The following is a 16,039-nucleotide window of genomic DNA, read 5'->3' as shown; positions in this document are numbered from 1 at the left end:
AAATGCGCCTAATAAAAATTCTGACCTTGGGTAAGAATTTGCTTTTTACCCTGTTGCTGGTTTCATGTGCATACATGAATGCATACATCCATCCAAATGTTCTCTTCCCAACACTCATTAAATATAATATTAACTTGGTTTAACAACCTGATTTTGTGCCACCTTCTCTTTTTCTTGAGGTTCCAAAGGTTCCCAGATAGAGACCAAAAGTTGCTTGCTTCTTCACACCTGATTTCTCCTAGAGCCATAAATACCTCCTATTGATAACTAAGAAGTAGTGAATACTGGGATTTTCTTCGTTGGATTTTTTTACTTTTGTTTAGTGGGGATAGCGAAACAGAAGTAGAAGGAAAACTGGTGCCGGTATTACTGTTAAAAATTAATGTATAGTGAATTTTTGAAAAGTATTAAAATATGCTATCTAGAAGCAAGATTTAAAAAAAAATCTATCTGAAATTTTTAAATGCCTTTAGCTAACTAAAGGATACCAAGAAATCTAAAATAAGGTTAGTGTTTTTAAAACTAACCTAGGCTAGAGTCACAAATCTGGCTCTGAAGAAGGATATCTTTTGTATCAGTTTATCTGTAGATCCTCAAAAAGAAATACTCTGGGTTGCCAAACCACAATTTAAGAAGTTTTGCTGCTGTTAATCTATTCTTACAGGATTCTCATGGTAAAATAGAGAAACTTAGACACTCTATTACCTTATTGAAACATGCTTTAAATAACATGTTTAATATTCTATGAGAGCAAGTCACTTCTGAGTTTCTCAGTCTGTGTCGACCCTGCTACTGACTCACGACTTCTCCCCTGGAAGAAGGCTGCAGTTTCCCTCTGGCATGAAGATAACCATAGTTGATTCATAAAGCACTTTGAAAACAGGCACTGTGGGACAGTGCTGGGTCTTGTGCTTGGGGGCCTGTCCTCCATTCCCTTCCCGTAATAATGAGTTCTGTTTGGAACTGTAATAAGTTATGAACTGCATGGTTTAGATAATCATAACTATTTGATCAGCTGTCCCCGTTGAACAAAAATCGTACCCGATTTTTAAAAAAAAATTTTGTTGCATCTTTGTAGTAATGTAATTGTATTTTATGCCTGCTTTTTATATTAAAAAATTAAATAAAAGGAATTAAGACAAGCATTTTCATACTCTTCCTGTGAATAGTCCTGGAATGCTGCACCCTCCTAAAATTTATCCCCTAAAATTTTGTCTTCCTCACTGATGGGTATAGCAAAACAAATCATAACCAAGGTTACAGACTTGTGAATATTCTACCCTGTCATTTAGCCCATGGAGAAATACAGAATAGGATTTCAACAAGGAGTCTGTTGCTGATTTGATTTAGGTATCTTAAGAGACATGCAAATCTAACCATCTTACTTGAGTGTCCAGGATCAGGAAAAGAGAGGGTGCCTGTTTTGTCAGAACCAGTGTGCTAAGAGGTGGTTTTCGAGGAGGCATTTCTTTGGTAATCAGTGGGTTCCTATTTAGAATACTTACTGGCTACCAGATCTGGGACAGGTTATATCCCCTGGGCTTCAGTGTTCTCATCTTTTGTAAAATTGAGACTGTTTTATTACAGGATTGTTGCAGAGTTAAGTATGATGTTGTAGGATGTCTGGACTAGTTCAAATATTTGTTCCCTTTTCTTCTGAAAAGGAAAAATGGGAACTCTTCGCCTAAGACAGTGTGTTCTTTAAGGAAGAAGGTTTAAGCAATGATAAAGTTCTAATTAAAAAGTATATATGTATGTGTGTGTATTTTTTTAAAAGATTTTATTTATTTATTTGACAGATCCCAAGTAGGCAGAGAGAGGAGGAAGCAGGATCTCCGCCAAGCAGAGAGCCCGATGTGGGGCTCGATCCCAGTACCCTAATATCATGACCTGAGCTAAAGGCAGAGGCTTTAACCTACTAGCCACCCAGGTGCCCCTAAAATAGTATATTTAAATTAAATATTTGTTGAACTCAAAAATCACATAATTTGTATTATACTAATGGTTAGATTATAATTGCATATGAAAAAAAGATTCACTTGGATTTTTTTTTTAATGACAACTGTGAGGGGTACCTGGCTGGCTGACTCGATCTCAGAATCATGAGTTTGAGCCCCATGTTGGGAATACAGCTTACTTTCACATGGGGCGCCTGGGTGGCTCAGTGGGTTGAGTCTCTGACTCCTGATTTTGGCTCAGGTCATGACCTCAGAGTCGTGAGGTCAAGCCCTGAGTCAGGCTCCGTGCTAAGCAGGGAATCTGCTGGGATTCCTCTCCCTCTCCCTCTGCCCCGCTACCTATGTGTGTGCTTGCTCTCCCTCAAAGAAATCTTCAGAAAAAAAAAAAAAAAACAGGACAACTATGATTGTAAAGAGTACAGAATGATTTATTATTTATCTTTGTATACCACGTTTCTCTTCTTGCTGGTTCCAAGCAATAATGTTTTAATTAACCACAGTTTATATTTTTAAAACAGCATTTTAAGTAACTTAAAACTAATCACATTAAAAACCTGACAGTTTTAAGCCTCAGCGAAGTTCAGAAAATAAAAGTTTGTTTTACATAGGCAACTAAAACACTTTCTAATAAGCATCACTGACTTACTATGCCATTCATTATAAAAGGAAAGAGTTTTTAAATCTTTTTTTTTTTAAAGATTTTATTTATTTATTTGACAGAGATCACAAGTAGGCAGAGAGGCAGGCAGAGAGAGAGGAGGAAGCAGGCTCCCTGCTGAGCAGAGAGCCCGATGCGGGGCTCGATCCCAGGACCCTAAGATCATGACCTGAGCCAAAGGCAGCGGCTTAACCCACTGAGCCACCCAGGCGCCCCTTAAATCTTAAGGTTTATAAACTTTTACAGTAAAATGCAATGTCCAATAATCTTGACATCATGTTTAGAATATGACAGAATGAAGTCTGTAAATACTTGCCAGAACCCAGCAATACCCTTTTACTGTAGGTATTAGTGGACAAGATGTGGTGTTTTTTCTAAAGGCGTGACCCTTCTAAAAGGCAGCGTTACGCTTGAATCAGAAAGTTCACTGGGACTGCCTCATCCTAAGCAAAGATTGCAGCCAACAGTACCTCTCCTTAAGGAATTACTTAAAGGCACCAAATGAAAATTAAAGGACTAACTTTGGTATAGGAACTCAAGCCAATGTTTGCTTCCCTCGATACCCTTACCATAGCCTAAGGAGGTACACATGTATTCTGATACGGTAAGGCCAGCCTGTTACAGCTATATGATAAACGGTCCCAGAAAGTGAACCTTAGTAATGTATGACACTTCCACGAATGACTTTGAGAAAAAATCCATTCATAATCATGTGTGCTATGGAGAGGATTTATTCCTTCTAAGATTCCGAAAGCTGAAAACCAGATGTCGTTAGCTCTTTGGAGAGAACTGAATCGTGCACTGCTCAGCCTGCAGGTGTCGGAGCCCTGCCTCCCTCCCCTCCTGATGCCAAGGAGAAGGAGGGAATCAACATTTCTAAACCAGTGTCTAAAACACCTCTGGCTCCAGAGTTTTTGAAACAACTGACTAAACTTACAGAAGACCTTGATGCAGCCGGGTGCTGATTCTCCCCTTGGGTCAGTTGTCAGGAATCCCTTTGGTAGGAGGAACGCATCCATCATTCAGCCTTCACGGCCGCCGTCCTGTAGCGGAGCACCGTGGCTGTCACCCACAGGTTCAAAGCAAGCATGATCACAAACCGCACGAGAACTGAAATCCACCAAGAAAAAAGGTACGTATTAACAAGTACTGTTCTCACGTCCTAAAACAAAAGCACTTCCTGCTCCAAGTGGGAACTTAGCCGCTGCTCAGCCGGCCCAATGAAACCTGAAACTCTACCATCAGGAGAGGTATTGAACAACTTCGGTTCTAAATACTTCTGGGGGGCAGAAACCTTTACCATAAGTGACCTGATGAACTCTCTCCTGATTTATCAGATTTAATGTGTCTTTGTGGTTGTAAAAATCTGTGGGATGTCAGCTAGATGGACTTTAAACAATTCTCCCCAGACACACTGATCACATTCAGGAACAGCCGCCACTTTAAATACGAAGCAAACTACAACTAGAACGTTCTCCATCCTCCAGACTCTTAATATGTGGGTCTGTTTCGCTCGTTAATTACAGTCTGACTCTTCTACGCATACGGAGACTGCTTCGGGTCCTCGGAGAGGACTGAGACCTGGCTGGCTTTCCCTTCTCCCATCAGACCCAAGTTTACCATTTGACCAGAATAATTTAACGTGTGTCTCAGAACCCGCAGACGGTGTCTGAGCCGCAGATACAGCCTCCCCAAAGGGACACACCTATGCCCCACTGCTCCGTAGCAATATTTCTCAAATAACATGATGCTTGTTTAAACGGTCTATGTGCCAGGAACCCATTTCTTGTCTTCATACAACAGGTGACACCCTTTGTTTTGATCATTTTCCAAAAATACATACACTCAACTTGGGAGTGGAAAACAGACCAAGGAATCATTCAATTCTTTTAATGTCAATCCAAGTACTTCCCCCTTTTAAAAAGGCAAAGGGATGTAGGGGTCAAATGACTGACAGCTCGGTAGACTCCGCCTTCACACTCATCCCAGAGCTCCCATTCGCTCTCCGTGGCTAAGCCGTGTGTCCCCTGCTCACCACCCTCACGCAGGCCACTCCGTCACGGTCTCCTCCCCTTCTCCCGATCTCATTCTTCCCAATTTGCCGCTCCAGGCCCCTCCAGCTCGGTCAGATTCCCCCTCTAGGTGCTCATCCTGTCCTAGTCTTCTACAACACATTTCCCAGCATCCTTCGGTCGTTAGTCGTGTTGACATCACTGTCCCTCCCTCTCCATCCGCTGCCGGGGCGGAGGTTCCACAAGGCTAGGACTCTAGGACCTTGTGCTGCACGTTCTATCCCAGGCCCTACAGGACGCAGACGCTCAGTCCTGGAAGTGGGGGCTGACGCCCAGGAGTAAACCTGCTGGCCTCTCCCCGAACAGGAGAGCAAGCAGATCCGTGAAACCCTAGACAGTTTACAAATGAAGCAGGCACAAAGGGCACACAGTTCAAAAAACTGGATACTCACTTGTAAGGTCACTGGTGGTCATTAAAGTTGTTATTATTCTTGCTGTAAAAGAAAACATTCAGCAATATCAACTTGCACTTCAAGATAATTCCTCCAGGTAAAATTAGGGAGCTAATAAGTAATATACCTAATTAGCAATTCCAGAAACCATACCTATACTTCAACATGTCATAACACTTCAACATTTTAAAGGGGAAAATAAAACTCAAGAAGCCTTCATTTTAAAAAAACTCGGGACACAAAGACCCTTTCCATCAACCCTTAATGGAGACATCGGTCCTTTAGGACACAGAAGAAGTACAAAGTAGAATTCAAAGACCTGAAAGTAGTAAGCCTAGTTAATGTGATAGCTTTGAATTTAAAATATGTTTCTACCTAAAATAGTGTATATGTGTTTTAGGTAGTTCCTGCAAGAATCTGCAGGAACAGTGGAAAGTCTGAACCTGAGACCCAGCAATATGGCTCCAGAAAAACTCACCGCAGCAAATTATATTCATTCTCAAGTCAGCGTGTGACTTGCAGCTCTGTAATCTGTTACGTCATAAAGATTCCTGTTTATAAAACGAGTTAGTGGATTCAACCTAATCAACCTCTTGATGCTTTTCAAAGAATCAGAGAGGATGGCAAATACTAGGCCAGATTTTTGGAGAAAGGTGGGCTTTTACTTTTTTTTTAGCAGCTGGAATATGGATCTTGCAGACATCGGAAGGTGGCCTGCATGACCTCAGGGTCATTAAATATCTACTCGGAGGTTCTATGTGAACAGCTACGTGTAAAGGATTAAAGCTTGTGGGACGGTGCCAGGTGGACATCAAGGTCATAAACTTCAGCCGCCGGATGCTGCCCCTCCCCCCGCGTCCGGCTCGTACTGGCGCAGGTGTAGGAAGCGAGGCTCCAGGTGAGGGCGCTCACGGCTCCCGAGTCCCCGGTCTTCCACAGGTACTGCAGCTGGGCAAACTTGCTGGCCGCGCTGATGAAGGTACTCAGATTCTGTTTGCAGGTCAAACATGAGAAAGGCAGAGTCCTTGGTTAAAAAAGCAAGAGCACCAGATACCACAAGTGCCTCTGAAGCCACATCATCAGGGTAGGCGACAGCCAGTTGGCACAAGGACAAAGCCCGCGGGAAGGGAGCAAGAGACCCAGCCAGATGCTTGTTTATAACACGCCCAGTTCCACTGCTCGGTGGGCAATGGACGGGCCGTGGCCACAGCGGCTTCTCCAGCCACCTGCCAATGCAATTAGATAGAGGACAGACCGACAGGCACACAGATACGGGGTCTTAGAGGCCAGCTGCTTTGAACTGACTCATGAACTCAAAACAGCGAGCACATCCACTCTCATGTCCACGCAGTCCTGGGGACCCTCTGCTGGCCCGCGAGGAGAGAGAGCACAGTCCACGGCGAGCAGGGCCCAACCCTGTGGTTTGCCCGCCTTCACCTTGGCCCAGAGACCCGCTGCAGCTGCCAGGCAGAGTGCAGACCAGAGGGAGGGAGGCAGAGGCTGGGATGGGGCCCGCAGGCCACCACCACATTCTTGTCTGCACCAGGGAGGCAGGAACCGGGGGCAGGAGCAGGGGCAGGGACAGGAGTGGCCCGACTGGATCATGACCGTGGGGCTGCTGGGATCTGCTGATGGGCTGTGGGACGCAGACAGAGGGAAGAGGAGGGACGGGCAGAAGCGGGCGGAAGGAGTAGGCAGAGGGTCGCCCTGAAGCCAAGTGAGCAAAGTGATTCAAAGTGAACGCTGACAGGGCAGCAAACGCCCCAGAGAGGCCAAGAGGAGGAACGAATGACAGTGGCTGGTGTCCCTGACCAGAGCACACGTGTGGCTTCTGACACGCACCCGACATGGTGCTGGCGCCCCACGAGCTCTTGCTGAATGACCAAATCCTCAACAGCAACATGGTTCTGCACGGGTGATGGGGAGGGCGGAGGAGCGAGGGGGTCCCTAGGACACCGGACGACTGTGGGGAAGTGATGGGCATGGAGTGCTCCAGCGGAGAAGAGCCAGGGCCTGCGCCCAGAGCCAACGAGAGGTCTTGCAGGGAGCCGGGTGCAGACGGCTCAGAGGACGGACCCCAGGTGGGAAGACTGCGTCGGGGCGAGCCGGCCAGGGCACGGGGCTGCGCAGGGAACGAAGGTAGGGCCCTGTTCACTCATGCGAGCGGCAAGGCCTGCGCGGCACAGTCTGACAGTGACGGCTGGATACGCCACCGCTCCGTCTTCCAGGAGAAAACCCATCTCCAGAATCGTGAAGTAGTTCTCCTGGGGAGCTTCGCCAAGGCCCGCACAGATTTAGCAAATAAAAATACAGGACACCCAGGTAATTCGAATTTCAAATCAACAGAAAATCATTTTTAGCGTATGTCCTGTGCAGTATTGGGGACATATTAATATAAAAAATTCTTCGTTGTTAATACAGCAACCCCACCTACTTGCTCCGTGTCACAAGGGTGAAATGTAACAGGGAGTCAAGTGTGTTTTCTGAGCAAAGGTCACATACAAGACGCGGTGGAAGGGGTGAAGTTCATGGATCTGGGAGTGGCAGGCAGATGCTGGTGACCACCAACTCTGCTCCCTTTCCCCTTGGGTGGAGAAGTACACTCCAGTCACCCTGGAGAGAAGATCTGAGGGCACATGGGTCCTGAGCCACCCTCAGAACTCTATTCTCACACACTGGGAATTTGGGGCCCTTAACGAGAGAAGGAAGAAAGTACAGAGCTAACCCTTTGCTAAGGAGGACAAGAATGCGGCAGCGGCAGGGGAGAGCAAGGTTAGAAAAATAATGCGTTTGTGGCCAATGTGCAATTATCGACCTGATCAGAAGCTCTTTAACTTACGTCTGGTCCTTCAATCTACCACTGTTAACTACCTCCCCAGCCCGGTTCTCTATGGACTACCCAAAAAAGGAAATAAAAACTGTGGCCAAACATCGGAGAATCAGGTCTTTTACCGTTTGGATGGGACTGTGCTTTTGTTCGTTATCCTTTGGTACAGCTGAAAAATAAGCAGGTTAAACATTTGATCTACATGGTTCTTTGCAGGGCCGGTGGCTTGGAGGGACAGATGACTTCACCCACTGTCTTCAAAAGGCGCGATAACACTTACCATGGCCAGATCTATGGTCCACTTCTGCAGGGGAAGGACGAACCACGAGGCCACAAACCTACCCAGTGCTAAGGGAGACAGCAGTGGTTTAGCTGGTGCCCCGCCACGCGCCCCGACCCCGTGCCCAAGCCTTCACGCCAAGACCACGGAGGGTCGGCCCATAGCGGGCCTGGGAACCGCACTGCTAGAACTTCTCTGATTTGGAAAAAGACAAGAACGGCTCAAAAGAACAGAAGCAGATTATGGAAGAGAATGGCCCAGAGCCCCCTGCGTTTGTTGCTAGGGTCCAAACAATTTTTTTTTAAAGATTTTATTTTTATTTATTTATTTGTCAGAGAGAGAGGTAGAGTGAGCACAAGCACAAGCAGACAGAGTGGCAGGCAGAGTCAGAGGGAGAAGCAGGCTCCTTGCATAGCAAGGAGCCTGATGTGGGACTCGATCCCAGGACGCTGGGATCATGACCTGAGCTGAAGGCAGCTGCTTAACCAACTGAGCCACCCAGGCGTCCCGGGCCTAAACGATTCTAATTGTCCACTTAATCCCTGAGCATCAGACCCCTCCAATGCAATGTCAAAGTTAAGCATTTAAAGAAGATCGACAGGGTAGGGCAGCTGCATTCTGCAGGTGTCCCACGAAATTCTCTTCATTGACCTTCCCCTTCCTGGCTAACTCATGTCAGCCCAGCCGCGTTAGCCATGCTGGGAGACAGGACACATGACAGCACATTTCGGTCAAGGTCGGTGAGGCTACAAGCCCGGTCAGACCGAGCTGAAGCAAACACAAGAGATAATGGCCAGGAGCCTCAGCTGTGACCTTGGGCAAGTCACTGTCCTTCTTTTAACCTCAGTTTGCTTATCTGCAACATGCTCTTAACACTCCTTGTCCCATCTGTGTCCGCAATGCCTGGTGGCATTCAGAGGGACCCCACCAGGTTGCTAGGATTACAATTAACAACATTATTTAAACGAAGGGTTCCACAGTGCCCGGGTGAGAAGTAATTCCTGCCAACCTGGTCACACCAGCAGGGCCTCCGGAATCCAGGCAGATGAAATCTTGTTTTTAAAACACACTCTTGGGGTGCCTGGGTGGCTCAGTGGGTTAAAGCCTCTGCCTTAGGCTTAGGTCAGGATCTCAGGATCCTGGGATAGAGACCCGCATTGGGCTCTCTGCTCAGCGGGGAGCCTGCTTCCCCGCCCGCCCCCACCTCTGCCTACTTCCGATCTCTCTCTGTCAAATAAATAAAATAAAAGTCTTAAAAAAAAACATGCTCTAATTCAATTTCTTATATGAATTTTGCCCAGCTTTATACTATTCATTACAAATACCCATTTTATGTAACGTTTTACAAAACCTGGCCAGTAGCAGCAGGAACAGCAACTCCTGACTTCCTCAAAATGACCTTTGGGTCAGGTGGCCTGACTTCAAAAATAATCGTACAGGGCACCCTGTTAAATGTGAATTTCAGAACGACAAAAATAGTCTTTGCGTATAAGCACGTCCCACACAATACTGGGGACACGCTTTTGCTAAGGAAGAGTTCACTGTTAACACGGCAAGCCTCCCTCCCACTCCTCACGGCTGGTCGGAGGAGGTCGTAAACCCGAGCTTGTTCCGTGCTCCCACCACTGTGACTCTTGCGACAAAACCGGGCACGACTCATCTCACAGACGGGACGCGCAGTTTCTACAGAGCGTTGAAATGAAAGCCGGGCCCCGGGTCACAGACGATGCCACATGAGTGATCCCCACCACAACCCTTCTCATGTCTGGGGCATCATTTTCACTTGGAGCAAACATTCCAGAACCTCACTCGCACAGGGACAAGCAGGAGCCAGCCCGCCGACCAGGTGTGTTAGTATCGTGTGAATAACAGCCACTCCCGTTATTCGGACTTCAGAGACTCTGAGGACGGTTCCAGGGAAGAGGGAACCTCTCCCTTCCCCTAAAGAACAAAGGCCCCAGGCAGACGCTTCCATCGCGCAGCACGCCAGCACGGAGTCCACAGCCAATGGGCTCGCTGTGCTGTGGGCACCCCGGCCTCAGCAGAGCGGCCAGAGGGCCAGGACCACCGGGACTCTCTCTGGGTTGGGGAGGTATTGTCACTCGTAGGGGGTCTTGTATTTGGGATCTTTTTTAGTTTTTTTTAACCAAGGACATGTATCTGGGAAAGGACTTGGCTTAACGACATACACGGGGAGCAGGTAACACGCCCTTTCCCCCCAACCCCATTCCCGGAGGCAGAAGGAAGGATACGCCCCGAGGTAGGGCACTGCCCCTCTCACGTTCCCATTGAAATGGAAGACACACAGCAGGAGGAGGACATCTGAAAGACAAAGGTCCCCAGTGAGGCAGGAGAAGGGGAAGGACACGTTGGGGGGGGACACGCTGGGGGGGGGGACATGGACATTGGGGGGAACACCAGGGGATGGAGGGGTCCCAGGGACCTGTTACCTTGTGCGATGAGAATGGGGTACTCCAGGTAGGTGAGCAGCGGGTACTCATAGTAACACTGGTACGAGAGAAACACCAGGAAACTGGGGAGAGAGAGAGGGTACGCCTGAGCTCCACTGACCCAGCGCCCCACGGGGAGGCCTGGCCAGCCACCCCCTTCCCCTGGAACTGGAGGTTGGAGCCTGCAAATATCAAGTGGGGGTGATTTGGGACACAAAGGATGGAATGGCCATGGCTTTGCTAGGAGCACGTGCCCAGGGCCGACGGGGCGCTGGGCATGACATGCACGGTCTCTGCCAAGTCCCTTCCACGGAGGCCAAGCCGTGCGCCAGCATGCGGCCCCCAGGCTGGCCTGTCTCCGAAGCTCCAGGGCACGGGCAGCCTCCCGGGAGGCTCAGATGGACATCCCAGGGGGCAGGAGGTGGAGCTCGTGAGGGGCTGGGCACGTGTGGGCGCAGCCCTGAGCGGAGAGAGGAGTCCTGAGGAAGACCAACTCCTTGGACCATCCCTGTGGCCTTCCAGAGCGCTGCCCCGGCTAGGAGGAGCAGCGGGGGAAAGGCAGGACGAACTGCCCACCAGTTCCTTAAGAAGATTCTAACTCGAAGTGGCCCGGGACTTGGTGGGGGCCAGGTAGAGACCCCAGGAGACAACCCTTCTCAGGAGGAAAGGCCTGGGCTTCCCGCCCTTCCAGCGCACACACCCCCGCCGTGTGCTAAACCCCCGTGCTGTCCCCTCAGACCCTCCTGCCCCATCACCCAGGCCCTCTGTGCAGGGGAGCCAGAGCCTCTCTCCCTCCTCCCCCTCATCCAAATGTAACCTCTCACGACCTCAGTGAGGAAGGGGACTGGCGAGCCTGTGCCTCCCGCCCCAATCCTGTTTCCAACTTAGCCAACCGTCCTTGGCTGAGCTGGGGGTAAGGTCGCAGGATGGGAAGTGGGCCGCCAGCGTCACCGTGAGTGCGTGCGTCTCCCCGGGCCTGGGCGTTCCTCATTGTCCCCTTCACAGCCTGCAGCCTGCCCCACGGACCCCTGAAGGCTGCCCGCAGGCTGTCTGGCTATGCAGTGGGTCACGTCTGGGCATCAGGGGAAAAGCGGGGGCTCTTCCTGGCCCCACCGGGCTGCCTGGCCTCCCCTCCCGACCGCCTCTAGAACAGCACCTTTCTGAGGGGGACCTGGGGGCGGCTCTACCCCACCCACCTCTGCAGAGCACGAGGGCAGCCTGCCAGCTGCAGGCACAGCAGGCCCTGGGGGACAGATGACCTGTAAGGTCATGAGCAGGCTTCGCAGCAACCCACATTTCATGTCATTTTCTGGAATGATTAAGATATGGCTTATGTCCCCATTGGCGCAATTCTTTCAGACACGGGTTTTCGGAGTTAATTTGCTAAGATCAGGATCCAAGGAGTGTACCTGTCCTCCAAGAGGCTATCTCTTCTCCTTCCCAGGAGATAAAGGGTCCTGCTGATGCTGATGCCTACGGGGTTCCTTCTGCTGGAATTCTGGCGGCTCCCCTCCCCCTAGTAGGCCTCAGGCAGGTCCTGCCCGAGCGCCCAGGCCCAGGCGGCCCCCACCAGCGAAGGCTGGGGAAGGAAAGGGAGGAGCTGCCAACCCTTCCCCCCACCCACGACGTGGCGGATGAGCCCAGAAAGCAGCAAAACCCAGTGTGCGTGGAGAGCGGGAGAAGGTAGGCATCAGCATGGAGAGAGCCAGGGACCGGCTGAGCCCTAGGGTCCTGCCGCTGCCCGTGAACTTGGGCCCGGTGCTTCACCTTCTTCGCCTCGGGTTCCTGCTGGCTGGGGAAGAAAACAGTGCTTTCCCCCTTGGCCGTCCTGAGGACTGAATACCATAAAGCCTTTAAAGCACAGGGTCCGCACGCAGATCCGGCTCTGGAGGAAGTGCGGCCTGAGCCGGCGATAAAACCCAGGAATCCAGCGGCGGGAGCCCCAGATCACTTCCAGCTGAGCTTGGAGGAGAGGGGCCTGGTCACAGCCGCGGCCATCTACGGCGGTCGGTGCGCCCGGCCGGCCTCCACGAAGCCCACCGCCCGCGCCGCCAACTGTGCGGCGATCCCCGGGGGCCCCGCACACGGGCCTCCCGCACCCGCCCCCGCGGGCCGCACCGCACCGCCCGGGGCCGGTTCCGCCCCCGCGCGCGGTCGGACAGCGCGACGGCCCCCAGCTGCGGGCCGCCTGCCGAGCTGCAGGTGCGCGCACGCTCCCGACCCAAGAGAGGCGTCGGCGGTCTCGGCTCACCCGCACCGCGCCAGCCTCACCTTCCCCGGTCGGGGACCTAGAAAACCGACGCCCTCTCTCCGGCCGTCCCCGCCCCAGGACGCACGCAGCGGTGCGGGGCATCTCCGATCCCGGCTGCCCAGCCGCGACCCCAGTGTTGCGGGGTCGTTCACACACTCGCCAGCGCCCGATTTTTTCTGGACGAAGCCTCTCCCTACATGGGCGCGCCCGGGGCAGGACCCCCCATTTCTCCCACCCCCCCACCCCAGGTCTCTTCCTCCCTCCCTTGCCCCTGGCTTTTATCCAGCCCCCGAATCCCGGGGTCAACCCGCGGGCTGCCTCTCCAGGGCCGCCGAGGACTGGCCCGCACGGTCGCGCGGTGCGAGGTGAGGTGGGCCTGGCTTTGCCAGGGGTGTCGGGCTTCGTGTACCTGCTTTCCCACCAATTCGAATTTTCCCAGCCGAGGTTTACAACTCTGCTTTTCGCGTTTACATCTTTAAATACGGAGTCAGGGCGGCGGCTCGGAACTTCTGACGCACCCTCTGACCTGACTGTGGCCGGATTCAAGTCCTTCTCCCTCCAAAGGGCTCTCCATTCTCTGAAGCCTCCTCCCCCGTCAAGTGTACCTTTTAAAAGCCAGGGGATCCTTAGGATTTATAGTTCAACCCCTCATTTACACGCAAAGAAATTGGGACCCGAGAAAAGGGGTGAGGATGTGTATGAGAGAGCCTCCAGGTGCAAATGGCGCGCTCAAAGCCGCTCGGTCGGTCTGTGGCTGCCGGACGGGTGATTTCGCCAGATGGTTTCCGTATCTGTAAACTGGGCGTGCGCCGTGGGCGCGGTGAGCCGCAACTAATCAGGGATAGTGAGCGGCCCCAGGAACTATCTACCCAGTGGCCGGGCGCTTTCGGCTCCGCTTCCCGGCCCTACTCTGTTAGACTCGCGGCGCTCCCGGGGTCCCGGCCCCTCCAGGCCGCAGAGACGAGGGGGAAGGGCAGCCGCCCCGGCCTTACCCCGCCAGCTCCAGAAGTAAACTCGGGAGGCTGATGCCCCGCGCGCTGCGCGCCGCCAGCACCGCGGAGATCTGCGGCAGCTTGAGCGCGGCGCACACGCCCAGGGTGCTCCAGTTACAGAACAGCAGCAGCTGCTCCCGCATGGCGCCCGCGGGGCTGGGGGCTCCCGGCCCGGACTTGAGGGACTTGGGGACTCCGCGGGGCTGCAGCTGCGCGTGGGAAGGAAACTGCTCTGCGCTGGGCCGCCGGGCGCGCCGAGTCCTTCCGCCTTCCCTGGGCGCCCGCGTCCACGCCCAGGGGCCGCCCCGCCCAGGCCCGCCCCGTTGGCGACCGCACCCCCGCCCCGATCTCCGCGCCCCGCCCGGGTCCGGTCCTCACCCCTCCCCCCCGCCCGTCCGCCCCGCCCCGCGTCTGGCCCCGACCCCTCCCCAGATACTCCCCGAGGCCACCCAGTCCAGGGGCCGCGCCTCCGCCCGCTTCTCGGCTCCCGGTCCCGCTCGGGGCCGCCCCTCACCACCCCGCCCCTCGCCGTCCGCCGGGCGCCCGGCTGGCCCCGCCCCCGCCCCGGTCCACCCGGCCCGGTTCACCCCGGTCCACCGGGTCCGGGTGCGCTCCTCCCCATCCGTCCGCCCCGCCCCCGGCCCCGCCCCCGCCCCGCGTCCTCCCTGCCCCGGGGCGGCCACTGCGGCCGCGGTTCTCGGGCGGTGCCGGCTGCTGATGCACTTTTTTTGCGTTGGGGGCGCGCGGTGCCGAGCTGCCGGGGGACCCCCGGACGGTTCCGCTTTCCCACAGGCTGGGTGAGGACGGGCTGAATCCCGGGAGGGCAAACGGGCACCCCCTCGCGGGAGGATGGACCATTTTGTGGGATTTTTCACTCCCCAAGCGCTGTGCTTTGTTTCCCCAGGAAGCATTTCAGAGATGAAACCTTGTGACGACGTTAACGATCCAACTCCGTAGACGTGCGTCCTCCTCGTTTTACTTGGGGACACGGGCTTCGCGGCCGGGGGCGGGGGCGGCGTGCAGCACCTCCCAGGGTCGACTCATTTCTGCCCTTTCTTGCCGCTGGGTGTGGGGCGCTCCTCCCCATCCCCTAGAAGTCGGGCACCTCACCACTTCAGAGGGAACGTTGTTCTTGAGGAGGTAAAACAGAGTCTGTGATGCAAGAAGGTAAGGTAGACGCGGCACAAAACGGCGGAGTGTGTTCTCCAAGCTCTCCGAATCCACGGAGCGGTCAGGTTCTGAAGCGGGGGAAAAAAACAACAACAACAACCCAACAACAACAAATGACACAAATGCGATGCTAGAATTCGCGGTGTCTGGTTCTGTGCCGTGACTCTCAGCCTGGCTTCAGGCTTTCCTCCCGTCCGGCCCCATGTTCCTCCCCGCGCCTCCAGCCCCCCGACCTGGCCATCAAAACCTTCCTCTGGAAAAAACCAGAAGTATCGGTTCCTCCTTCCCAAGCCTAAATTAGGGGAACTGGATGTCCAGAAGGAAACTTTCAAGAGGAAAATGAAGAGTGTGCATGTTAAATCCTCATCTTCTAGAGATTCTGAAATACTTAGAAATGAAATATATTATGTCTGGAATTGGTTTCCAAATATTGGGGGCCTGGGTGGAAGGGTGGGGAGGTGGACGGAACAAGAGGAGCTGTGAGTTGATCGTTCTTGGCGTTGATGATGGGTCTATGGCGGAAGCACTGTTCTACAATGAAGTTTTAAAACCAAAGAGAAGGTAGGCACGGGGTTCTTGTTCCTCTAGTTTTAAGGGAAGGATTCTGTGCTCCAGAACGGTCAGGCAGCCTGCTTCCTGTCCCCCAGCCGGCCCAGCTGGAGTCTCTCTGTTCCCCAGGCACCGTGCCCTTGCTACGTAGGGCAGTCCCTGGGAGCCCGGTGCTTGGGTGGCTTGGCTGTAGCTCTGCATGACTCTAGGTCATTCGTCCAACCTCTGGTGCCTCAGTTTTCTCCTCTGCAGAATGGGTAGAGCAAAGGCTTCCTGGTACACATGGGAATGTCGGCTCTCCTGGATTGGCACCACCAGCGATGGCAATTCTCAGGCAATTCTCTGCCTGCCCTGTTACTAGGGCTCCTGCGCTCCCCTGCGAACCAGCCACTTTTCTAAGGAGCCTGACGCCCTGTTAATGAACAGAGTGTGGGGTTTAG

At 53.0% G+C, this 16,039-nt stretch overlaps 1 protein-coding gene across 2 annotated transcripts; it reads right to left on the bottom strand.

Moving 5' to 3' along the window:
- Window positions 1-2,365: 2,365 nt before the first annotated feature.
- Window positions 2,366-14,171, bottom strand: SLC66A3 (solute carrier family 66 member 3). 2 transcript variants are annotated; one of them, XM_082745524.1, is made up of 7 exons: window positions 13,881-14,171; window positions 10,638-10,720; window positions 10,440-10,509; window positions 8,188-8,245; window positions 5,950-6,070; window positions 5,081-5,122; window positions 2,366-3,726 (listed from the first exon to the last, which is right to left on the bottom strand). In XM_082745524.1, the coding sequence occupies exons 1-7, from the start codon at window positions 14,021-14,023 to the stop codon at window positions 3,635-3,637; spliced, it is 609 nt and encodes a 202-aa protein (XP_082601650.1). In that variant the 5' UTR covers window positions 14,024-14,171; the 3' UTR covers window positions 2,366-3,634. The 2 variants fall into 2 exon arrangements, with proteins under 2 accessions (XP_082601650.1, XP_082601651.1); XM_082745525.1 differs by lacking the exon at window positions 5,081-5,122.
- Window positions 14,172-16,039: the final 1,868 nt, after the last annotated feature.

Source organism: Mustela nivalis (assembly GCF_964662115.1).
Source record: "Mustela nivalis genome assembly, chromosome: 8".
NCBI classification, from domain to species: Eukaryota; Metazoa; Chordata; class Mammalia; order Carnivora; family Mustelidae; genus Mustela; species Mustela nivalis.
The sequence above is the reverse complement of the archived record's forward strand: the minus strand, read 5'-3'. Positions and strand labels throughout refer to the sequence as shown.